The sequence below is a fragment of the Oncorhynchus nerka genome, unplaced genomic scaffold, assembly GCF_034236695.1.
Source record: "Oncorhynchus nerka isolate Pitt River unplaced genomic scaffold, Oner_Uvic_2.0 unplaced_scaffold_1249, whole genome shotgun sequence".
Taxonomy (NCBI): Eukaryota; Metazoa; Chordata; class Actinopteri; order Salmoniformes; family Salmonidae; genus Oncorhynchus; species Oncorhynchus nerka.
This window is the reverse complement of record NW_027040094.1, coordinates 41207-67039: the sequence shown is the minus strand read 5'-3', so window position 1 is coordinate 67039 and position 25833 is coordinate 41207. Positions and strand designations below refer to the sequence as shown.

The 25833-nt window shown below is 47.4% G+C and overlaps 1 protein-coding gene across 1 annotated transcript; it reads left to right on the top strand.

Moving 5' to 3' along the window:
- Nucleotides 1–752: 752 nt before the first annotated feature.
- On the top strand, nucleotides 753–23981 carry LOC135569039 (receptor expression-enhancing protein 3-like). Its single transcript, XM_065015862.1, has 5 exons — nucleotides 753–787; nucleotides 1149–1262; nucleotides 8344–8503; nucleotides 21158–21288; nucleotides 22915–23981. The coding sequence occupies exons 2-5, from the start codon at nucleotides 1197–1199 to the stop codon at nucleotides 22987–22989; spliced, it is 432 nt and encodes a 143-aa protein (XP_064871934.1). The 5' UTR covers nucleotides 753–787; nucleotides 1149–1196; the 3' UTR covers nucleotides 22990–23981.
- Nucleotides 23982–25833: the final 1852 nt, after the last annotated feature.

The window sequence follows — 25833 nt, the reverse complement described above, 5'->3', positions numbered from 1 at the left end:
TCTCTAGGTTCTCTATGGATATCTGGTCTCCCTAGGTTCCCCCTGTACTATGAGATCTGGTCTCTCTCTATCTGAGATATCTGGTCTCTCTCTCTAGGTTCCCCTGTACTATGAGATATCTGGTCTCTCTAGGTTAATACTGTAATGTGGTGTCTCTCTCTAGGTTCCCCCTGATACTAGGTTCCCCTGTACTATGATATCTGGTCTCTCTCTCCCCTGTACTAGGTTCCCCTAGGTACTATGAGATATCTGGTGTCTCTCTCTAGGTTCCCCCTGTACTATGAGATATCTGTACTATGAGATATCTGGTCTCTCTCTCTAGGTTCCCCTGTACTATGAGATAGGTTCCCCCTGGATATCTGGTCTCTCTCTCTAGGTTCCCCCTGTACTATGAGATATCTGGTCTCTCTCTAGGTTTCCCTGTCTAGGTTCTAGGTTCCCCTGTACTATGAGATATCTGGTCTCTCTCTCTAGGTTCCCCTGTACTATGAGATATGAGATATCTGGTCTCTCTCTCTAGGTTCCCCTGTACTATGAGATATCTGGTCTCTCTAGGTTAATACTGTAGGTTTCCCCTGTATGTACTATGGTGTCTCTCTCTAGGTTCCCCTGTACTATGAGATATCTGGAGATTAAGATATAGCATTTGTTATCTAGGGTACTTGCTGTCTCTAGGTTAATACTGTAATGTGGTGTCTCTCTAGGTTCCCCCTGTACTATGAGGAGCATTTGTTAGTCTCATCTCATCCGGAAGTGTCTCCATCCTCTACTGTCCTCGAGAGAGAGGGTAAGACTGACTGACTGAGCACTTTAAAACTGTGTGTATTGAATATGAAGCCCAGTCAACGTTTGAATCCTATTCTTTGTGTTTATTCCTTCTACTAAGAAAGCTGGCTGACACGTAAAATGATCTGCTGTCAGTTGATGACCAGATATTTAGCTTTTGTGTTGTCATGGGTTTTTTGACATGTTGTTTCATACTGTAGTTGTTATTCTGTGAACTGACTCTCTGTTTGTCTCTGTAACGGTTGTTGTCACCAGGAGATAGATGAGTACATTGTCCAGGGTTTTGACATGTTGTTTCATACTGTAGTTGTTATTCTGTGAACTGACTCTCTGTTTGTCTCTGTAACGGTTGTTGTCACCAGGAGATAGATGAGTACATTGTCCAGGCCAAGGAGCGTAGCTACGAGACCATGGTGACCTTCGGCAAGCAGGGCCTAAGTATAGCTGCTACTGCAGCTGTCTCCGCAGCTGTCAAGGCAAGTACTGCACGAGTCCCCCACCACCACCCACCACCCCCACCACCCCACCTCCACCACCCCACCCCACCTCCACCACCCTCACCACCCCACCTCCACCACCCCCACCACCCTCACCACCCCACCTCCACCACCCTCACCACCCCACCTCCACCACCCTCACCACCCCACCTCCACCTAACTACTGTGATATGGTTGTCCACCACTATCCCCACCCTGTGATATGTGGTTGTCCACCAGCTATCTGAATATACTAACTACTGTGATATGTGGTTGTCCCACCTAGCTATCTGAATATACTAACTACTGTGATATGTGGTTGTCTCACCTAGCTATCTGAATATACTAACTACTGTGATATGTGGTTGTCCACCTAGCTATCTGAATATACTAACTACTGTGATATGTGGTTGTCCCACCTAGCTATCTGAATATACTAACTACTGTGATATGTGGTTGTCCCACCTAGCTATCTGAATATACTAACTACTGTGATATGTGGTTGTCCCACCTAGCTATCTGAATATACTAACTACTGTGATATGTGGTTGTCCCACCTAGCTATCTGAATATACTAACTACTGTGATATGTGGTTGTCTCACCTAGCTATCTGAATATACTAACTACTGTGATATGTGGTTGTCCACCTAGCTATCTGAATATACTAACTACTGTGATATGTGGTTGTCTCACCTAGCTATCTGAATATACTAACTACTGTGATATGTGGTTGTCCCACCTAGCTATCTGAATATACTAACTACTGTGATATGTGGTTGTCCACCTAGCTATCTGAATATACTAACTACTGTGATATGTGGTTGTCCACCTAGCTATCTGAATATACTAACTACTGTGATATGTGGTTGTCCACCTAGCTATCTGAATATACTAACTACTGTGATATGTGGTTGTCTCACCTAGCTATCTGAATATACTAACTACTGTGATATGTGGTTGTCCACCTAGCTATCTGAATATACTAACTACTGTGATATGTGGTTGTCTCACCTAGCTATCTGAATATACTAACTACTGTGATATGTGGTTGTCCACCTAGCTATCTGAATATACTAACTACTGTGATATGTGGTTGTCCACCTAGCTATCTGAATATACTAACTACTGTGATATGTGGTTGTCTCACCTAGCTATCTGAATATACTAACTACTGTGATATGTGGTTGTCCCACCTAGCTATCTGAATATACTAACTACTGTGATATGTGGTTGTCCCACCTAGCTATCTGAATATACTAACTACTGTGATATGTGGTTGTCCACCTAGCTATCTGAATATACTAACTACTGTGATATGTGGTTGTCCACCTAGCTATCTGAATATACTAACTACTGTGATATGTGGTTGTCCCACCTAGCTATCTGAATATACTGTGATATGTGGTTGTCCACCTAGCTATCTGAATATACTAACTACTAACTGCTATCTTAAGATGAATGCCCTAAATAAGTCCCTCTGGATAAAGTGTCTGTTAAAGGACTGACGTGGAAACGTGTCTGTCTGTTAAAGGACTGACGTGGAAACGTGTCTGTTAAAGGACTGACGTGGAAACGTGTCTGTTAAAGGACTGACGTGGAAACGTGTCTGTTAAAGGACTGACGTGGAAATGTGTCTGTTAAAGGACTGACGTGGAAACGTGTCTGTTAAAGGACTGACGTGGAAACGTGTCTGTCTGTTAAAGGACTGACGTGGAAACGTGTCTGTCTAAAGGACTGACGTGGAAACGTGTCTGTTAAAGGACTGACGTGGAAACGTGTCTGTCTGTTAAAGGACTGACGTGGAAACGTGTCTGTCTGTTAAAGGACTGACGTGGAAACGTGTCTGTTAAAGGACTGACGTGGAAACGTGTCTGTTAAAGGACTGACGTGGGAAACGCGTGTCTGAAGGTGACGTGGAAAGTGACTGTTAAAGGACTGAGGTGGAAACGTGTTCGTCTAAAGGACTGACGTGGAAACGTGTCTGTCTAAAGGACTGACGTGGAAACATGTCTGTTAAAGGACTGACTTTTCAGGGGAAACGTGTCTGTCCTGTTAAAGGACTGACGTGGGAAACGCTGTAAAGGAGTTTCTGTCTGTTAAAGGACTGACGTGGAAACGTGTCTGTTAAAGGACTGACGTGGAAACGTGTCTGTTAAAGGACTGACGTGGAAACGTGTCTGTCTAAAGGACTGACGTGGAAACGTGTCTGTCTAAAGGACTGACGTGGAAACGTGTCTGTCTAAAGGACTGACGTGGAAACGTGTCTGTTAAAGGACTGACGTGGAAACGTGTCTGTCTAAAGGACTGACGTGGAAACGTGTCGTCTAAAGGACTGACGTGGAAACGTGTCTGTTAAAGGACTGACGTGGAAATGTGCACAGAGCAGCACGTGAGTTCGTCTAAAGTGTAACTGCAAACAGCCATGCACAGAGCAAATGCTAACAGCCATGCACAGAGCAGCACGGGCCAGTCCCTGGGCTAACAGCCATGCACAGAGCAGCACGGGCCAGTCCCTGGGCTAACAGCCATGCACAGAGCAGCACGGGCCAGTCCCTGGGCTAACAGCCATGCACAGAGCAGCACGTGTCAGTCCCTGGGCTAACAGCCATGCACAGAGCAGCACGGGCCAGTCCCTGGGCTAACAGCCATGCACAGAGCAGCACGGGCCAGTCCCTGGGCTAACAGCCATGCACAGAGCAGCACGTGCAAGTCCCTGGGCTAACAGCCATGCACAGAGCAGCACGGGCCAGTCCCTGGGCTAACAGCCATGCACAGAGCAGCACGGGCCAGTCCCTGGGCTAACAGCCATGCACAGAGCAGCACGGGCCAGTCCCTGGGCTAACAGCCATGCACAGAGCAGCACGTGCCAGTCCCTGGGCTAACAGCCATGCACAGAGCAGCACGTGTCAGTCCCTGGGCTAACAGCCATGCACAGAGCAGCACGGGCCAGTCCCTGGGCTAACAGCCATGCACAGAGCAGCACGTGTCAGTCCCTGGGCTAACAGCCATGCACAGAGCAGCACGTGTCAGTCCCTGGGCTAACAGCCATGCACAGAGCAGCACGTGTCAGTCCCTGGGCTGTGTCATCAGGATTCAACACAGAGGGACTAGTGTTTGTTCTCCTTCTCTACTCTTAATAGGACCGTTGTTGCTTCAGAGACAGAGAGTTCCATGGAGGCGTCGGTCTTGTCTGTTGAAGCCAGACGGATCTGATTGATGTGCTGGTATTGTGTCCGGTGGCTGACTGGTTGTGACTAACACTAGGAACATGCTAGTGTTGAGCCCTATAAAGTCTGCCACGAGGACGGAATCACGAAATACAGACATTTTAAAACAGAATTCAACAATATTCTAAAATGTGTTGACCTTTAGTAGGAAATCAAATAAATGTATTGAATTTAGTAGAAAACATATATTAGTTTGAACCCAGTTAATCAAAACATATGAACAAAATGTATCAGTGATTTGGTATTTTGCTAGCTGGGACAGAGCCTCTGTCCAGGCCTGGATAAACAACCTGAGCATGCTAGCTGAGACAGAGCCTCGGTCCAGGCCTGGATAAACAACCTGAGCATGCTAGCTGAGACAGAGCCTCGGTCCAGGCCTGGATAAACAACCTGAGCATGCTAGCTGGGACAGAGCCTCGGTCCAGGCCTGGATAAACAACCTGAGCATGCTAGCTGGCATGCTAGCTGGGACAGAGCCTCGGTCCAGGCCTGGATAAACAACCTGAGCATGCTAGCTGGGACAGAGCCTCGGTCCAGGCCTGGATAAACAACCTGAGCATGCTAGCTGGGACAGAGCCTCGGTCCAGGCCTGGATAAACAACCTGAGCATGCTAGCTGGAGGGATAAACAACCTGAGCATGCCTAGCTGGGACAGAGCCTCGGTCCAGGCCTGGATAAACAACCTGAGCATGCTAGCTGGGACAGAGCCTCGGTCCAGGCCTGGATAAACAACCTGAGCATGCTAGCTGGGACAGAGCCTCGGTCCAGGCCTGGATAAACAACCTGAGCATGCTAGCTGGGACAGAGCCTCGGTCCAGGCCTGGATAAACAACCTGAGCATGCTAGCTGAGACAGAGCCTTGGTCCAGGCCTGGATAAACAACCTGAGCATGCTAGCTGAGACAGAGCCTCGGTCCAGGCCTGGATAAACAACCTGAGCATGCTAGCTGGGACAGAGCCTGGATAAACAACCGGTCCAGGCCTGGATAAAACAATAGGCTGCCTTCTTTCTATGTCCTATCTCTCAACACAAAGTCAGAAACCGCATATAACCTTGACTCTGCATCCAGCAGCCTCTCTTCCTGGAGCTTGTAAATACATATATTTTATGACTCTACTCTGACTCTATCAAACCAGCCAATTGATCAGGTCTTCTATGGCTCTACTTTTCCCCTCCTCCTAGTCTATTCTTTTTGTCCTGTTTTCCTGTCCTCTTGACTGTGTTCTAACGTTGGTGTTGATCTGTCTTTCTACCAATCTTGTCTGACATGCAGTCTGTCTCTAGGGGCACAGCACTACTAGTGGCAGCTCTCTGAGGTAATAATGATAGAGATATATTTTACTGTAGCATGAAGAAATACCTCAGATCTAGGGCTGGGCGATTATGGCCAAAATCTCACATATCCCGATAATGATACATATCACGATTATAGCAATTTTTTTGTAAATTCAATTTCTGCATATTGAAAATTTCCACACTGTCCCGTAGGCCTGCATTATATGGGCAAGTCATCTGGGCCTTATTTTTAACCAAATGTTGCAATTTGACTTGAGATTTAGAGCGAAACACTTGGGTTAACTGTTGGAATCATGGGATTAGAATGTATATTATAATTATATAGTTAAAATATAATTGGGCACTTTTAATACAGTGTTTGACTGAGACAACGAATGAAATTGCCGCCAGGGAGGAGTTGATGTGACAGGGTAGGAACTAATGTGTTGATAAGTGTTTCCTAGGGGATCCTATAATCTTTGGCTAGATTGAACGTGTTGTCATAACTACTTCATGTAGCTAACATATTCTTGCGTTGCGTTTTACCTCTTTAATTTATAAGACACTGTTGCACAAACAACATGCTGATTTAGGCCTCCACAATCACTGGTATTATCAGGCTGTATTAGCTAGCTAAGTTACGTTTGCTCTTACGCAGTACATTTATTAGCTAGCTAGCGATTAGCATTAGTGGCTAACAATTAGCGGCTAACAAGATTTAGGAAGAACTTACTAAGAAAAGAAAAACAAGCTAATAGTGTAATTATAGAACGCTAGTATATGTATATATTAAGAAGCAAAGGGAAAGCAGCATTGTTGTCGTCAACAGTGTTACTTGTGCTGCATTGACCAGGCAGACTGAACACACGGGTCACGTGGTCGAGGAACATCCAATGCGCTCCTTGAGTGACATGGGGCGGGGCTAGGTGTGTGCGGAAGGCGTCATAAAGAGAGAGGAGGAACACATGGACGTTACACACTGCCATCTCATTTAACAAGTCAAACATTAGAAGGTAAAGTTAAAAAGCCAAACCAGTCCGTGCATCAATACCGGTATATCGCTAAACACAGTATACCGCCCAGCCCTACTCAGATCATTCATAGATTCACCTATTCATCGTTTTTTTTATGGCATTTGCTAGTCTTTTATCGTTTTGGTATTTTCTGTGATGTTGTCAAGCTGTGCTGCACACACAACCACTAATGTTCCCTTCATGATAGTACACATCCTGTCTGTTCCCCAGTTCTGTTATGGAAAAGGTTCTGCGTTGTCATAAGCTGTTTGAAAACACGATGATAAACACTGTGAATAGATTCTAGGAATTTAACTTATGTAGTAGTTTTACACAAACACAAACACTCCCTCAGCCTGTTACTGTATCAGAACACAAACACTCCCTCAGCCTGTTACTGTATCAGAACACAAACACTCCCTCAGCCTGTTACTGTATCAGAACACAAACACTCCCTCAGCCTGTTACTGTATCAGAACACAAACACTCCCTCAGCCTGTTACTGTATCAGAACACAACAACACAAACACTCCCTCAGCATGTTACTGTATCAGAACACAAACACTCCCTCAGCCTGTTACTGTATCAGAACACAAACACTCCCTCAGCCTGTTACTGTATCAGAACACAACAACACAAACACTCCCTCAGCCTGTTACTGTATCAGAACACAACAACACAAACACTCCCTCAGCCTGTTACTGTATCAGAACACAAACACTCCCTCAGCCTGTTACTGTATCAGAACACACTCAGCCCTGTATCAGTCTGTTACAGAACACAAACACTCCCTCAGCCTGTTACTGTATCAGAACACAACAACACAAACACTCCCTCAGCCTGTTACTGTATCAGAACACAACAACACAAACACTCCCTCAGCCTGTTACTGTATCAGAACACAAACACTCCCTCAGCCTGTTACTGTATCAGAACACAAACACTCCCTCAGCCTGTTACTGTATCAGAACACAAACACTCCCTCAGCCTGTTACTGTATCAGAACACAACAACACAAACACTCCCTCAGCCTGTTACTGTATCAGAACACAAACACTCCCTCAGCCTGTTACTGTATCAGAACACAACAACACAAACACTCCCTCAGTCTGTTACTGTATCAGAACACAAACACTCCCTCAGCCTGTTACTGTATCAGAACACAACAACACAAACACTCCCTCAGCCTGTTACTGTATCAGAACACAAACACTCCCTCAGCCTGTTACTGTATCAGAACACAACAACACAAACACTCCCTCAGCCTGTTACTGTATCAGAACACAAACACTCCCTCAGCCTGTTACTGTATCAGAACACAAACACTCCCTCAGCCTGTTACTGTATCAGAACACAAACACTCCCTCAGCCTGTTACTGTATCAGAACACAAACACTCCCTCAGCCTGTTACTGTATCAGAACACAAACACTCCCTCAGCCTGTTACTGTATTTTGTCGGAGCACAGTAAGATACTGGAGCCATGATGTCATGAGGAGAGGGGAGGCGTTTAGAGGACAGTGTTATCCCTGTGGTGACTCTAACTGTGTGTGTGTGTGTGTGTAGGGCCAGGGGGCGATCACAGAGAAGCTGAGGAGCTTCAGTATGCACGACCTGACTCAGATACCCCTCGACGACACAGCAGCCAATCAGATCTATACGGCCCATGCCGGCAACCCTGCCGTGAGCAGGAGGGCGCTCGCCGCAAACTCGACCGACAGAACAGGTAGGACATGTTCCCCCCCACACACACACACACACACACACACACACACAGGTCCTTACATGAACCCATCACCTAGTACCTTCCACTGGTCTGTTAATCATTGATTTGAGGAGGGAGCCAATTATACCACAGTAAGACTCTGGTCTCCACCTTCCTCAAACATCCTCTATAGCTGGGTCTGTGTTGAGTAACGTGGGTTAACCCTCCCTGTGAGTAACACGGGTTAACCCTCCCTGTGAGTAACACGGGTTAACCCTCCCTATGAGTAACACGGGTTAACCCTCCCTATGAGTAACATGGGTTAACCCTCCCTATGAGTAACACGGGTTAACCCTCCCTATGAGTAACGTGGGTTAACCCTCCCTATGAGTAACATGGGTTAACCCTCCCTATGAGTAACATGGGTTAACCCTCCCTATGAGTAACACGGGTTTCCCTATGAGTAACATGGGTTAACCCTCCCTATGACTAACTATAGCTGGGTCTGTAACCCTTGAGTAACACGGGTTAACCCTCCCTGTGAGTAACGTGGGTTAACCCTCCCTGTGAGTAACACGGGTTAACCCTCCCTATGAGTAACATGGGTTAACCCTCCCTATGACTCTATAGCTGGGTCTGTGTTGAGTAACGTGGGTTAACCCTCCCTATGACTCTATAGCTGGGTCTGTGTTGAGTAACGTGGGTTAACCCTCCCTATGACCCTCCCTATAGCTGGGTTAACCCTCTGTCCCTTGAGTAACACGGGTTAACCCTCCCTATGAGTAACGTGGGTTAACCCTCCCTATGACTCTATAGCTGGGTCTGTGTTGAGTAACGTGGGTTAACCCTCCCTATGAGTAACACGGGTTAACCCTCCCTATGAGTAACACGGGTTAACCCTCCCTATGACTCTATAGCTGGGTCTGTGTTGAGTAACGTGGGTTAACCCTCCCTGTGAGTAACGTGGGTTAACCCTCCCTATGAGTAACATGGGTTAACCCTCCCTATGACTCTATAGCTGGGTCTGTGTTGAGTAACATGGGTTAACCCTCCCTATGAGTAACACGGGTTAACCCTCCCTATGAGTAACATGGGTTAACCCTCCCTATGAGTAACATGGGTTAACCCTCCCTGTGAGTAACATGGGTTAACCCTCCCTGTGAGTAACATGGGTTAACCCTCCCTGTTCCCTATGAGTAACATGGGTTAACCCTCCCTGTGAGTAACATGGGTTAACCCTCCCTGTGAGTAACATGGGTTAACCCTCCCTGTTCCCTATGAGTAACATGGGTTAACCCTCCCTATGAGTAACATGGGTTAACCCTCCCTATGAGTAACACGGGTTAACCCTCCCTATGAGTAACACGGGTTAACCCTCCCTATGAGTAACACGGGTTAACCCTCCCTGGGAGGGGTTGGTTTAACCCTCCCAGGTAACAGAGGATCCTCCCAGGGAGGGGTTGGTTCTGTTCACCTCAGGTTGACAGAGGATCAGTACAGGGAGGGGTTGGTTCTGTTCTCCTCAGGTTGACAGAGGATCAGTACAGGGAGGGGTTGGTTCTGTTCTCCTCAGGTTGACAGAGGATCAGTACAGGGAGGGGTTGGTTCTGTTCTACTCAGGTTGACAGAGGATCAGTACAGGGTTGGTTGGTTCTGTTCTACTCCAGGTTGACAGAGGATCAGTACAGGGAGGGGTTGGTTCTGTTCTACTCAGGTTGACAGAGGATCAGTACAGGGAGGGGTTGGTTCTGTTCTACTCAGGTTGACAGAGGATCAGTACAGGGAGGGGTTGGTTGGTTCTGTTCTCCTCAGGTTGACAGAGGATCAGTAAGGGAGGGGTTGGTTCTGTTCTCCTCAGGTTGACAGAGGATCAGTACAGGGAGGGGTTGGTTCTGTTCTCCTCAGGTTGACAGAGGATCAGTACAGGGAGGGGTTGGTTCTGTTCTACCTCAGGTTGACAGAGGATCAGTACAGGGAGGGGTTGGTTCTGTTCTACTCAGGTTGACAGAGGATCAGTACAGGGAGGGGTTGGTTGGTTCTGTTCTACTCAGGTTGACAGAGGATCAGTACAGGGAGGGGTTGGTTGGTTCTGTTCTACTCAGGTTGACAGAGGATCAGTACAGGGAGGGGTTGGTTCTGTTCTCCTCAGGTTGACAGAGGATCAGTACAGGGAGGGGTTGGTTGGTTCTGTTCTACTCAGGTTGACAGAGGATCAGTACAGGGAGGGGTTGGTTGGTTCTGTTCTACTCAGGTTGACAGAGGATCAGTACAGGGAGGGGTTGGTTCTGTTCTACTCAGGTTGACAGAGGATCAGTACAGGGAGGGGTTGGTTCTGTTCTCCTCAGGTTGACAGAGGATGAGTACAGGGAGGGGTTGGTTCTGTTCACCTCAGGTTGACAGAGGATCAGTACAGGGAGGGGTTGGTTCTGTTCACCTCAGGTTGACAGAGGATCAGTACAGGGAGGGGTTGGTTCTGTTCTACTCAGGTTGACAGAGGATCAGTACAGGGAGGGGTTGGTTCTGTTCTACTCAGGTTGACAGAGGATCAGTACAGGGAGGGGTTGGTTAGTTCTGTTCTCAGGGAGGGATAGTCACATTACTCGTCATCACGCAAGTATGCTCTTGGCTGGACTGCTCTGGGCTGGACTGCTCTGGGCTGGACTGCTCTGGGCTGGACTGCTCTGGGCTGGACTGTTCTGGGCTGTTCTGGACTAGCTCAGCCATGACCAGTCAGAGGTATGCTAGACAGATAAATAAATCATTAGTGGGATGAATGGAATGGGCTCCTCACCTTTTGTCGTACTAGGAAAATGATATCTGATATGGAGAATTAGATATTTCTCCTAAAACAGCTGTCAACCAATAGGGCTCAATAGCTTCATCTGATACCAGTTTGCCTTGGACTGTGTGAAGGCTAGCATAAAAAAAAAACATTTCTTAGGTTGCAGAAAGTTTAAATCCTCAAACAAATATGAACAGCCTTGTAGAGTTAATAGTGGCTCCAGATCCCAAGGATCTTTCTAGAATGGAGAGCAGATGTGACTACAGGAACAAAGGAGAGGAGGACTGGAGGCTGTTACTATGTTACTGCTGCCCCCTGGTGGAGGCTGGTAGAATGGCAGCTGTTGTGACTCACAACACATAACAGCCCCAGTCAGTTAGTAGGGGTCATAGCCCAGTGATGGTATTACAGAACAGCCCCAGTCAGTTAGTAGGGGTCATAGCCCAGTGATATTACAGAACAGCCCCAGTCAGTTAGTAGGGGTCATAGCCCAGTGATGGTATTACAGAACAGCCCCAGTCAGTTAGTAGGGGTCATAGCCCAGTGATATTACAGAACAGCCCCAGTCAGTTAGTAGGGGTCATAGCCCAGTGATATTACAGAACAGCCCCAGTCAGTTAGTAGGGGTCATAGCCCAGTGATGGTATTACAGAACAGCCCCAGTCAGTTAGTAGGGGTCATAGCCCAGTGATGGTATTACAGAACAGCCCCAGTCAGTTAGTAGGGGTCATAGCCCAGTGATATTACAGAACAGCCCCAGTCAGTTAGTAGGGGTCATAGCCCAGTGATGGTATTACAGAACAGCCCCAGTCAGTTAGTAGGGGTCATAGCCCAGTGATATTACAGAACAGCCCCAGTCAGTTAGTAGGGGTCATAGCCCAGTGATATTACAGAACAGCCCCAGTCAGTTAGTAGGGGTCATAGCCCAGTGATGGTATTACAGAACAGCCCCAGTCAGTTAGTAGGGGTCATAGCCCAGTGATATTACAGAACAGCCCCAGTCAGTTCTGGGCAGTTAGTAGGGGTCATAGCCCAGTGATGATATTACAGAACAGACCCAGTCAGTTAGTAGGGGTTGTAGCCCAGTGATATTACAGAACAGCCCCAGTCAGTTAGTAGGGGTCATAGCCCAGTGATATTACAGAACAGCCCCAGTCAGTTAGTAGGGGTCATAGCCCAGTGATGATATTACAGAACAGCCCCAGTCAGTTAGTAGGGGTCATAGCCCAGTGATGATATTACAGAACAGCCCCAGTCAGTTAGTAGGGGTCATAGCCCAGTGATGGTATTACAGAACAGCCCCAGTCAGTTAGTAGGGGTCATAGCCCAGTGATGGTATTACAGAACAGCCCCAGTCAGTTAGTAGGGGTCATAGCCCAGTGATGGTATTACAGAACAGCCCCAGTCAGTTAGTAGGGTCATAGCCCAGTGATGGTATTACAGAACAGCCCCAGTCAGTTAGTAGGGTCATAGCCCAGTGATGATATTACAGAACAGCCCCAGTCAGTTAGTAGGGGTCATAGCCCAGTGATGATATTACAGAACAGCCCCAGTCAGTTAGTAGGGGTCATAGCCCAGTGATGATATTACAGAACAGCCCCAGTCAGTTAGTAGGGGTCATAGCCCAGTGATGATATTACAGAACAGCCCCAGTCAGTTAGTAGGGGTCATAGCCCAGTGATATTACAGAACAGCCCCAGTCAGTTAGTAGGGGTCATAGCCCAGTGATGATATTACAGAACAGCCCCAGTCAGTTAGTAGGGGTCATAGCCCAGTGATATTACAGAACAGCCCCAGTCAGTTAGTAGGGGTCATAGCCCAGTGATATTACAGAACAGCCCCAGTCAGTTAGTAGGGGTCATAGCCCAGTGATATTACAGAACAGCCCCAGTCAGTTAGTAGGGGTCATAGCCCAGTGATATTACAGAACAGCCCCAGTCAGTTAGTAGGGTCATAGCCCAGTGATATTACAGAACAGCCCCAGTCAGTTAGTAGGGGTCATAGCCCAGTGATGATATTACAGAACAGCCCCAGTCAGTTAGTAGGGGTCATAGCCCAGTGATATTACAGAACAGCCCCAGTCAGTTAGTAGGGTCATAGCCCAGTGATATTACAGAACAGCCCCAGTCAGTTAGTAGGGTCATAGCCCAGTGATATTACAGAACAGCCCCAGTCAGTTAGTAGGGGTCATAGCCCAGTGATATTACAGAACAGCCCCAGTCAGTTAGTAGGGGTCATAGCCCAGTGATATTACAGAACAGCCCCAGTCAGTTAGTAGGGGTCATAGCCCAGTGATATTACAGAACAGACCCAGTCAGTTAGTAGGGGTCATAGCCCAGTGATGGTATTACAGAACAGCCCCAGTCAGTTAGTAGGGGTCATAGCCCAGTGATGATATTACAGAACAGCCCCAGTCAGTTAGTAGGGGTCATAGCCCAGTGATATTACAGAACAGCCCCAGTCAGTTAGTAGGGGTCATAGCCCAGTGATGGTATTACAGAACAGCCCCAGTCAGTTAGTAGGGGTCATAGCCCAGTGATGATATTACAGAACAGCCCCAGTCAGTTAGTAGGGGTCATAGCCCAGTGATATTACAGAACAGCCCCAGTCAGTTAGTAGGGGTCATAGCCCAGTGATGATATTACAGAACAGCCCCAGTCAGTTAGTAGGGGTCATAGCCCAGTGATATTACAGAACAGCCCCAGTCAGTTAGTAGGGGTCATAGCCCAGTGATGATATTACAGAACAGCCCCAGTCAGTTAGTAGGGGTCATAGCCCAGTGATGATATTACAGAACAGCCCCAGTCAGTTAGTAGGGGTCATAGCCCAGTGATGGTATTACAGAACAGCCCCAGTCAGTTAGTAGGGGTCATAGCCCAGTGATGATATTACAGAACAGCCCCAGTCAGTTAGTAGGGGTCATAGCCCAGTGATATTACAGAACAGCCCCAGTCAGTTAGTAGGGGTCATAGCCCAGTGATGATATTACAGAACAGCCCCAGTCAGTTAGTAGGGGTCATAGCCCAGTGATATTACAGAACAGCCCCAGTCAGTTAGTAGGGTCATAGCCCAGTGATGATATTACAGAACAGCCCCAGTCAGTTAGTAGGGGTCATAGCCCAGTGATGATATTACAGAACAGCCCCAGTCAGTTAGTAGGGGTCATAGCCCAGTGATGATATTACAGAACAGCCCCAGTCAGTTAGTAGGGGTCATAGCCCAGTGATGATATTACAGAACAGCCCCAGTCAGTTAGTAGGGGTCATAGCCCAGTGATATTACAGAACAGCCCCAGTCAGTTAGTAGGGGTCATAGCCCAGTGATGATATTACAGAACAGCCCCAGTCAGTTAGTAGGGGTCATAGCCCAGTGATATTACAGAACAGCCCCAGTCAGTTAGTAGGGGTCATAGCCCAGTGATATTACAGAACAGCCCCAGTCAGTTAGTAGGGGTCATAGCCCAGTGATATTACAGAACAGCCCCAGTCAGTTAGTAGGGGTCATAGCCCAGTGATGATATTACAGAACAGCCCCAGTCAGTTAGTAGGGGTCATAGCCCAGTGATGATATTACAGAACAGCCCCAGTCAGTTAGTAGGGGTCATAGCCCAGTGATATTACAGAACAGCCCCAGTCAGTTAGTAGGGGTCATAGCCCAGTGATGATATTACAGAACAGCCCCAGTCAGTTAGTAGGGGTCATAGCCCAGTGATATTACAGAACAGCCCCAGTCAGTTAGTAGGGGTCATAGCCCAGTGATGATATTACAGAACAGCCCCAGTCAGTTAGTAGGGGTCATAGCCCAGTGATATTACAGAACAGCCCCAGTCAGTTAGTAGGGGTCATAGCCCAGTGATGGTATTACAGAACAGACCCAGTCAGTTAGTAGGGGTTGTAGCCCAGTGATATTACAGAACAGCCCCAGTCAGTTAGTAGGGGTCATAGCCCAGTGATATTACAGAACAGCCCCAGTCAGTTAGTAGGGGTCATAGCCCAGTGATGTATTACAGAACAGCCCCAGTCAGTTAGTAGGGGTCATAGCCCAGTGATATTACAGAACAGCCCCAGTCAGTTAGTAGGGGTCATACAGAACCCCAGTCAGTTAGTAGGGGTCATGATATTACAGAACAGCCCCAGTCAGTTAGTAGGGGTCATAGCCCAGTCATGATATTACAGAACAGCCCCAGTCAGTTAGTAGGGGTCATAGCCCAGTGATGGTATTACAGAACAGCCCCAGTCAGTTAGTAGGGGTCATAGCCCAGTGATGATATTACAGAACAGCCCCAGTCAGTTAGGGGTAGGGGTGATATTACAGAACAGCCCCAGTCAGTTAGTAGGGGTCATAGCCCAGTGATGATATTACAGAACAGCCCCAGTCAGTTAGTAGGGGTCATAGCCCAGTGATGATATTACAGAACAGCCCCAGTCAGTTAGTAGGGTAGCCCAGTGATATTACAGAACATCCCCAGTCAGTTAGTAGGGTCATAGCCCAGTGATATTACAGAACAGCCCCAGTCAGTTAGTAGGGGTCATAGCCCAGTGATATTACAGAACAGCCCCAGTCAGTTAGTAGGGGTCATAGCCCAGTGATATTACAGAACAGCCCCAGTCAGTTAGTAGGGGTCATAGCCCAGTGATGATATTACAGAACAGCCCCAGTCAGTTAGTAGGGTCATAGCCCAGTGATGATATTACAGAACAGCCCCAGTCAGTTAGTAGGGGTCATAGCCCAGTGATATTACAGAACAGCCCCAGTCAGTTAGTAGGGGTCATAGCCCAGTGATGGTATTACAGAACAGCCCCAGTCAGTTAGTAGGGGTCATAGCCCAGTGATGGTATTACAGAACAGCCCCAGTCAGTTAGTAGGGGTCATAGCCCAGTGATGATATTACAGAACAGCCCCAGTCAGTTAGTAGGGGTCATAGCCCAGTGATGATATTACAGAACAGCCCCAGTCAGTTAGTAGGGGTCATAGCCCAGTGATATTACAGAACAGCCCCAGTCAGTTAGTAGGGGTCATAGCCCAGTGATGATATTACAGAACAGCCCCAGTCAGTTAGTAGGGGTCATAGCCCAGTGATGATATTACAGAACAGCCCCAGTCAGTTAGTAGGGGTCATAGCCCAGTGATGATATTACAGAACAGCCCCAGTCAGTTAGTAGGGGTCATAGCCCAGTGATGATATTACAGAACAGCCCCAGTCAGTTAGTAGGGGTCATAGCCCAGTGATGATATTACAGAACAGCCCCAGTCAGTTAGTAGGGGTCATAGCCCAGTGATATTACAGAACAGCCCCAGTCAGTTAGTAGGGGTCATAGCCCAGTGATATTACAGAACAGCCCCAGTCAGTTAGTAGGGGTCATAGCCCAGTGATGATATTACAGAACAGCCCCAGTCAGTTAGTAGGGGTCATAGCCCAGTGATATTACAGAACAGCCCCAGTCAGTTAGTAGGGGTCATAGCCCAGTGATATTACAGAACAGCCCCAGTCAGTTAGTAGGGGTTGTAGCCCAGTGATATTACAGAACAGCCCCAGTCAGTTAGTAGGGGTCATAGCCCAGTGATGATATTACAGAACAGCCCCAGTCAGTTAGTAGGGGTCATAGCCCAGTGATGGTATTACAGAACAGCCCCAGTCAGTTAGTAGGGGTCATAGCCCAGTGATATTACAGAACAGCCCCAGTCAGTTAGTAGGGGTCATAGCCCAGTGATGATATTACAGAACAGCCCCAGTCAGTTAGTAGGGGTCATAGCCCAGTGATGGTATTACAGAACAGCCCCAGTCAGTTAGTAGGGGTCATAGCCCAGTGATATTACAGAACAGCCCCAGTCAGTTAGTAGGGGTCATAGCCCAGTGATATTACAGAACAGCCCCAGTCAGTTAGTAGGGGTCATAGCCCAGTGATATTACAGAACAGCCCCAGTCAGTTAGTAGGGGTCATAGCCCAGTGATGGTATTACAGAACAGCCCCAGTCAGTTAGTAGGGGTCATAGCCCAGTGATATTACAGAACAGCCCCAGTCAGTTAGTAGGGATCATATCCCAGTGATGGTATTACAGAACAGCCCCAGTCAGTTAGTAGGGGTCATATCCCAGTCATGATATTACAGAACAGCCCCAGTCAGTTAGTAGGGGTCGTAGCCCAGTGATATTACAGAACAGCCCCAGTCAGTCAGTAGTGGTGATGGAGTGGTGTAAATCTCGCCACCATTGGACTGTGGATCAGTGGAAACTTGTTCTCTGGAGTGATGAATCATGTTTCACCAACTGGCTGTCTGACGGACGAATCTGGGTTTGGCTGATGCCAGGAGAACGTTACCTTCCCCAATGCATCGTGCCAACTGTAAAGTTTGGTTAGGAGAACGTGGCATGTGCCAACTGTAAAGTTTGGTGGATGCTAGGAGAACGTTACCTTCCCCAATGCATCGTGCCAACTGTAAAGTTTGGTGGATGCTAGGAAAACGTTACCTTCCCCAATGCATCGTGCCAACTGTAAAGTTTGGTGGATGCTAGGAGAACGTTACCTTCCCCAATGCATCGTGCCAACTGTAAAGTTTGGTGGATGCTAGGAGAACGTTACCTTCCCCAATGCATCGTGCCAACTGTAAAGTTTGGTGGATGCTAGGAAAACGTTACCTTCCCCAATGCATCGTGCCAACTGTAAAGTTTGGTGGATGCTAGGAGAACGTTACCTTCCCCAATGCATCGTGCCAACTGTAAAGTTTGGTGGATGCTAGGAGAACGTTACCTTCCCCAATGCATCGTGCCAACTGTAAAGTTTGGTGGAGGAGGAATAATTGTCTGGGGCTGTTTTTCATGGTTCAGGACCCTTAGTTCCAGTGAAGGGAAATCTTAACACTACAGCGCACAATGACATTCTAGATGATTCTGTGCTTCCAACTTTGTGGCAACAGTTTGGGGAAGGCCATTTCCTGTTTCACCATGACAATGCCCTCATGCACAAAGTGTGGTCCAATCAGAAATGGTTTGTGGAGATCAGTGTGGAAGAACTTGACTGTCCTGCACAGTTTACACATACTTTAGGTCATGTAGTGTATGTTATAGCAATCTGTTAGGGGATAACACCGTTGGTTGTTGTGGCCTCAGCTGTGGAATTCATCCCCAGTGATTGGCTCTATCCCCAGGCAGCCTGTCTCTCTCTCTCTCTCTCCAACACACCAGTCAGAATGTCAGTCAGCCCCCCTCGGACTCAGCACTTCTACCATGAGGACACGACCTAAGAGTCTGGTCAGAAGACCAAGATAACCTTCTTCTGGTTTAGTTGTATCCTGTCTAACTGATAGGGACCTGTCTAACTGATAGGGACATGTCTCACTGATATGGACATGTCTTCCCAGAGTACCCTGTCTAACTGATATGGACATGTCTCCCCAGAGTACCCTGTCTAACTGATAGGGACATGTCTAACTGATAGGGACATGTCTAACTGATAGGGACATGTCTCCCCAGAGTACCATGTCTAACTGATAGGGACATGTCTCCCCAGAGTACCCTGTCTAACTGATAGGGACATGTCTCCCCAGAGTACCCTGTCTAACTGATAGGGACATGTCTCCCCAGAGTACCCTGTCTAACTGATATGGACATGTCTTCCCAGAGTACTATGTCTAACTGCTATGGACATGTCTCCCCAGAGTACCCTGTCTAACTGATATGGACATGTCTAACTGATATGGACATGTCTTCCCAGAGTACCCTGTCTAAATAATATGGACATGTCTCCCCAGAGTACCCTGTCTAACTGATATGGACATGTCTCCCCAGAGTACCCTGTCTAACTGATATGGACATGTCTAACTGATATGGACATGTCTCCCCAGAGTACCCTGTCTAACTGATATGGACATGTCTAACTGATATGGACATGTCTTCCCAGAGTACCCTGTCTAAATAATATGGACATGTCTAACTGAAATGGACATGTCTCCCCAGAGTACCCTGTCTAACTGATATGGACATGTCTAACTGAAATGGACATGTCTCCCCAGAGTACTATGCCTAACTGATAGGGACCTGTCTAACTGATAGGGACATGTCTCCCCAGTGTACCCTGTCTAACTGATAGGGACATGTCTCCCCAGAGTACTATGCCTAACTGATAGGGACCTGTCTAACTGATAGGGACATGTCTCCCCAGAGTACCCTGTCTAACTGATAGGGACCTGTCTAACTGATAGGGACATGTCTCCCCAGAGTACCCTGTCTAACTGATATGGACATGTCTCCCCAGAGTACTATGCCTAACTGATAGGGACCTGTCTAACTGATATGGACATGTCTCCCCAGAGTACTATGCCTAACTGATAGGGACCTGTCTAACTGATAGGGACATGTCTCCCCAGAGTACCCTGTCTAACTGATAGGGACATGTCTCCCCAGAGTACCCTGTCTAACTGATAGGGACATGTCTCCCCAGAGTACTATGCCTAACTGATAGGGACATGTCTCCCCAGAGTACCCTGTCTAACTGATAGGGACATGTCTCCCCAGAGTACTATGCCTAACTGATAGTACCCTGTCTAACTGATAGGGACATGTCTCCCCAGAGTACCCTGCCTAACTGATAGGGACCTGTCTCCCCAGAGTACCCTGTCTAAATGATAGGGACATGTCTCCCCAGAGTACTATGCCTAACTGATAGTACCCTGTCTAACTGATAGGGACATGTCTCCCCAGAGTACCTTGCCTAACTGATAGGGACCTGTCTCCCCAGAGTACCCTGTCTAACTGATAGGGACATGTCTCCCCAGAGTACCCTGTCTAACTGATAGGGACATGTCTCCCCAGAGTACCCTGTCTAACTGATAGGGACATGTCTCCCCAGAGTACCCTGTCTAACTGATAGGGACATGTCTCCCCAGAGTACCCCGTCTAACTGATATGGACATGTCTAACTGATAGGGACATGTCTCCCCAGAGTACCCTGTCTAACTGATATGGACATGTCTCCCCAGAGTACCATGTCTAACTGATAGGGACATGTCTCCCCAGAGTACCCTGTCTAACTCATATGGACATGTCTCCCCAGAGTACCCTGTCTAACTGATAGGGACATGTCTCCCCAGAGTACCCTGTCTAACTGATAGGGACATGTCTCCCCAGAGTACCCTGTCTAACTGATAGGGACATGTCTCCCCAGAGTACCTTGCCTAACTGATAGGGACCTGTCTCCCCAGAGTACCCTGTCTAACTGATAGGGACATGTCTACCTAGAGAACCCTGTCTAACTGATAGGGACATGTCTCCCCAGAGTACTATGCCTAACTGATAGGGACCTGTCTCCCCAGAGTACTATGCCTAACTGATAGGGACCTGTCTCCCCAGAGTACCCTGTCTAACTGATAGGGACCTGTCTCCCCAGAGTACCCTGTCTAACTGATAGGGACCTGTCTAACTGATAAGGACATGTCTCCCCAGAGTACCCTGTCTAACTGATAGGGACATGTCTCCCCAAGTACCCCTAACTGATAGGGACATGTCTCCCCAGAGTACCCTGTCTAACTGATAGGGACATGTCTCCCCAGAGTACCCTGTCTAACTGATAGGGACATGTCTGTACCCTGTCTAACTATAGACATGTCTCCCCAGAGTACCATGTCTAACTGATATAGACATGTCTCCCAGAGTAAACTGATAGGGACATGTCTCCCCAGAGTACCCTGTCTAACTATATGGACATGTCTCCCAGGTACCCTGTCTAACTGATAGGGACATGTCTCCCCAGAGTACCCTGTCTAACTGATAGGGACATGTCTCCCCAGAGTACCCTGTCTAACTGATAGGGACATGTCTCCCCAGAGTACCCTGTCTAACTGATAGGGACATGTCTCCCCAGAGAACCATGTCTAACTGATAGGGACATGTCTCCCCAGAGTACTATGATCAGGAGGACAGGACAGACGAGGAGGAGGAACAACTTTTCTCAGAGGACGAGGCTGTCACCCAGAGAGGTCTGAGGAGGTCCCAGAGTGTCAAGATCGTGCGCTCTAAAGCCCGCAAAGATGTAAGTCTGAATATAACACACTCTAAAGCCCGCAAAGATGTCTGTCTGAATATAACACACTCTAAAGCCCGCAAAGATGTAAGTCTGAATATAACACACTGTAAAGATGTCTGTCTGAATATAACACACTGTAGAGATGTCTGTCTGAATATAACACACTGTAGAGATGTCTGTCTGAATATAACACACTGTAAAGATGTCTGTCTGAATATAACACACTGTAGAGATGTCTGTCTGAATATAACACACTGTAGAGATGTCTGTCTGAATATAACACACTGTAGAGATGTCTGTCTGAATATAACACACTGTAGAGATGTCTGTCTGAATATAACACACTGTAGAGATGTCTGTCTGAATATAACACACTGTAGAGATGTCACTCTGCTTGTTATCGTGTATTAACCAGGTCAGAGTTATACCAGTCTGATGGTCTGTTTCAGGAGGCTGTAATGCTTGTTATCGTATATTAACTAGGTCAGAGTTATACCAGTCTGATGGTCTGTTTCAGGAGGCTGTAATGCTTGTTATCGTATATTAACTAGGTCAGAGTTATACCAGTCTGATGGTCTGTTTCAGGAGGCTGTAATGCTTGTTATCGTATATTAACTAGGTCAGAGTTATACCAGTCTGATGGTCTGTTTCAGGAGGCTGTAATGCTTGTTATCGTATATTAACTAGGTCAGAGTTATACCAGTCTGATGGTCTGTTTCAGGAGGCTGTAATGCTTGTTATCGTATATTAACTAGGTCAGAGTTATACCAGTCTGATGGTCTGTTTCAGGAGGCTGTAATGCCTGTTATCGTATATTAACCAGGTCAGAGTTATACCAGTCTGATGGTCTGTTTCAGGAGGCTGTAATGCTTGTTATCGTATATTAACTAGGTCAGAGTTATACCAGTCTGATGGTCTGTTCTGTTTCAGGAGGCTGTAATGCTTGTTATCGTATATTAACTAGGTCAGAGTTATACCAGTCTGATGGTCTGTTTCAGGAGGCTGTAATGCTTGTTATCGTATATTAACTAGGTCAGAGTTATACCAGTCTGATGGTCTGTTTCAGGAGGCTGTAATGCTTGTTATCGTATATTAACTAGGTCAGAGTTATACCAGTCTGATGGTCTGTTTCAGGAGGCTGTAATGCTTGTTATCGTATATTAACTAGGTCAGAGTTATACCAGTCTGATGGTCTGTTTCAGGAGGCTGTAATGCTTGTTATCGTATATTAACTAGGTCAGAGTTATACCAGTCTGATGGTCTGTTTCAGGAGGCTGTAATGCCTGTTATCGTATATTAACTAGGTCAGAGTTATACCAGTCTGATGGTCTGTTTCAGGAGGCTGTAATGCTTGTTATCGTATATTAACTAGGTCAGAGTTATACCAGTCTGATGGTCTGTTCTGTTTCAGGAGGCTGTAATGCTTGTTATCGTATATTAACTAGGTCAGAGTTATACCAGTCTGATGGTCTGTTTCAGGAGGCTGTAATGCTTGTTATCGTATATTAACCAGGTCAGAGTTATACCAGTCTGATGGTCTGTTTCAGGAGGCTGTAATGCTTGTTATCGTATATTAACTAGGTCAGAGTTATACCAGTCTGATGATGATAAACAATCTGTTCTGTCCAACAGGCCCGTTATGGATCTCTGAAGATCAAAGGGAAGCGGAGGCCGGTTCTGACTGCTGCTACCTACAGTGCCATGTAATGACCAGTCCAGGAGACGTGACTGCTGGCTGGTGCCATGGATGGGTTTCCTTCTGTAGTGCTCTACTGTTGACCAGAGCACGGTGGGTCCTGGCTAAAAGTAGTGCATTATGGGCCCTGGCCAACAGTAGTGCATTATGGGCCCTGGCCAACAGTAGTGCATTATGGGCCCTGGCCAACAGTAGTGCATTATGGGCCCTGGCCAACAGTAGTGCACTAGAATGGGAATAGGCTTTTTGGGACGGACCAGGAAATCAGTCAACAATTCAGGAATGACTACGGACGGCTCCAACATCCATATCAGTGACTACTGACGTGTTAGACCATCCATTCTATGGAGAACGATGCTGTGGAACTGTTCTGTTAGACCATCCATTCTATGGAGAACGATGCTGTGGAACTGTTCTGCTGGTGTTTTTAAAACTGTCCTGGGGTCTAATTCTATTCACGCTGGGAGCATCTGTCTTGTTTTTAAACGAACCATCAACTCACTATATTTATGACATTATTCTGACTGTGTGTATTTAAACCATCGTACAGCGGAAGCTGTTCAGAAAGAATCTTAAGGTTTCCTGTCTTTTAGTTGTGTGTTTTTTGTTGCATGGATCTTATATTCTGGGTCGTTTTAATGTGCGGATGTGGACTTTTTAGGATCTTGGCTTTTTGTTGAGGGAGTTTATATAATTAATTTAGCTTCCTTTTGTCATATATGCTGCCTTGTATTTTGAGTTTAGCCTATTAAATAGTAGAATACATTATAATAGTGACCATTCTGGCACACTTAAAAAGATTGTTACAAAGTAACAGCTGACCAAAAAGTGTCCCTTATTCCTTTCCGGAGGAATAAACCAATGATGAGAGAAAGGGAACAGAGAATCCTGTTATTGGCTTGTGTCCCAAATGGCATCATTCCCTATACAGGGCACTACCCAATGGGCCCTGGTCTAAAGTAGGGCACTGTGTAGGGAATAGGGTTCCATCGGGCCCTGCTCTAAAGTGCACTATGGGAATAGGGTTCCATCGGGCCCTGCTCTAAAGTAGTGCACTACGTAGGGAATAGGGTTCCATCGGGCCCTGCTCTAAAGTAGTGCACTACGTAGGGAATAGGGTTCCATCGGGCCCTGCTCTAAAGTAGTGCACTACGTAGGGAATAGGGTTCCATCGGGCCCTGCTCTAAAGTAGTGCACTACGTAGGGAATAGGGTGCCATTAGGGATGCAAACCCAATGTTGAGGTATGTTTGTGTTGACTGTAACTGGCCTGTCCAGTTTGAATGACTGCATTTCCTGTTTTAGATTTTGGAACAAAGCTTTTTTTTTTTCTCCCATAACCAATCTTTTTGCACACTCTCTTCCAAAACGATGTCCTTTTGTAAGGCTTTGATGTCATCTGTTTTAGAATGTGTCCTGCTGCATTCTGGGATGCTTTTAACCACGTGATGAAACCTATTTAATACCAAAGCTTTATCTACTAAACCAGTGACCTGGGTCTGATTTTGTGTGGGAATGTATCATAGAGGTGTTGTAAATAAATCTATACATTCAAAGATGTCTGAATGTCTGCAGAGTAATTCAACTTTTGATCATGTGGTTTTCAACTAAACAATGGCAACAAGTGGAATATAATACATTACTAATCAGCAATCAACAGCTGATGGGATTCCTCTGATCTAGTCACCACATTTAATTTGTCACATGCTGATTACAACCGCTGTAGACTTTACAGTGACATTCTGACTGGGAGCTCTTTCCCAAACGACTGAATGATGAGTCACGACCCTGAATGATGACGGGCCATTCTGTCAGGAGAGAGGTCGGACCATCTGTCAGGAGAGACGGCCCGATCTGTCGGGGAGACGGCCTGAAAACGGCCTGATCCCGGCCTGATCTGTCGGGAGAGACGGCCTGATCTGTCGGGAGAGACGGCCTGATCTGTCGGGAGAGACGGCCTGATCTGTCGGGAGAGACGGCCCGATCTGTCGGGAGAGACGGCCCGATCTGCCCGTCTGGGAGAGACGGCCCGATCTGTCGGGAGAAACGGCCCGATCTGTCGCCCGATCTGTATCGGGTGTACCCAGCCTAGATATGTGTCCCAAATGGAGCCCTTTGGGATAAAAGTAGTGCGCTATATAGGTAATGAGGTTCCATTTGGGACTGGGGCCAGAGGCTGGTGCCTAGATGAGGACACAGACTGGGGCCTAGATGAGGATACAGGCTGGGGCCTAGATGAGGATTCAGGCTGGGGCCTAGATGAGGATTCAGGCTGGGGTCTAGATGAGGACAGGCTGGGGCCTAGATGAGGATACAGGCTGGGGCCTAGATGAGGACACAGGCTGGGGCCTAGCTGAGGATACAGGCTGGGGCCTAGATGAGGATTCAGACTGGGGCCTAGATGAGGATACAGGCTGGGGCCTAGATGAGGATACAGGCTGGGGCCTAGATGAGGACACAGGCTGGGGCCTTGATGAGGACACAGACTGGGGCCTAGATGAGGATACAGACTGGGGCCTAGATGAGGATACAGGCTGGGGCCTAGATGAGGATACAGGCTGGGGCCTAGATGAGGATACAGGCTGGGGCCTTGATGAGGATACAGGCTGGGGCCTAGATGAGGACACAGGCTGGGGCCTAGATGAGGACACAGGCTGGGGCCTAGATGAGGATACAGGCTGGGGCCTAGATGAGGATTCAGGCTGGGGTCTAGATGAGGATACAGGCTGGGGCCTAGATGAGGACACAGGCTGGGGCCTAGATGAGGACACAGGCTGGGGCCTAGATGAGGACACAGGCTGGGGCCTAGATGAGGATACAGGCTGGGGCCTAGATGAGGATACAGGCTGGGGGCCT

What these genes read in the sequence shown, in the direction of transcription:
- LOC135569039 (XM_065015862.1), top strand. Translation starts at nt 1,197, where the DNA reads ATGGTGACCTTCGGCAAGCAGGGCCTAAGTATAGCTGCTACTGCAGCT. An exon ending in AAACTCGACCGACAGAACAG is followed by an intron (nt 8,504 to 21,157) that starts GTAGGACATGTT and finishes ATGTCTCCCCAG; the next exon opens with AGTACTATGATCAGGAGGAC. An exon ending in GCTCTAAAGCCCGCAAAGAT is followed by an intron (nt 21,289 to 22,914) that starts GTAAGTCTGAAT and finishes TCTGTCCAACAG; the next exon opens with GCCCGTTATGGATCTCTGAA.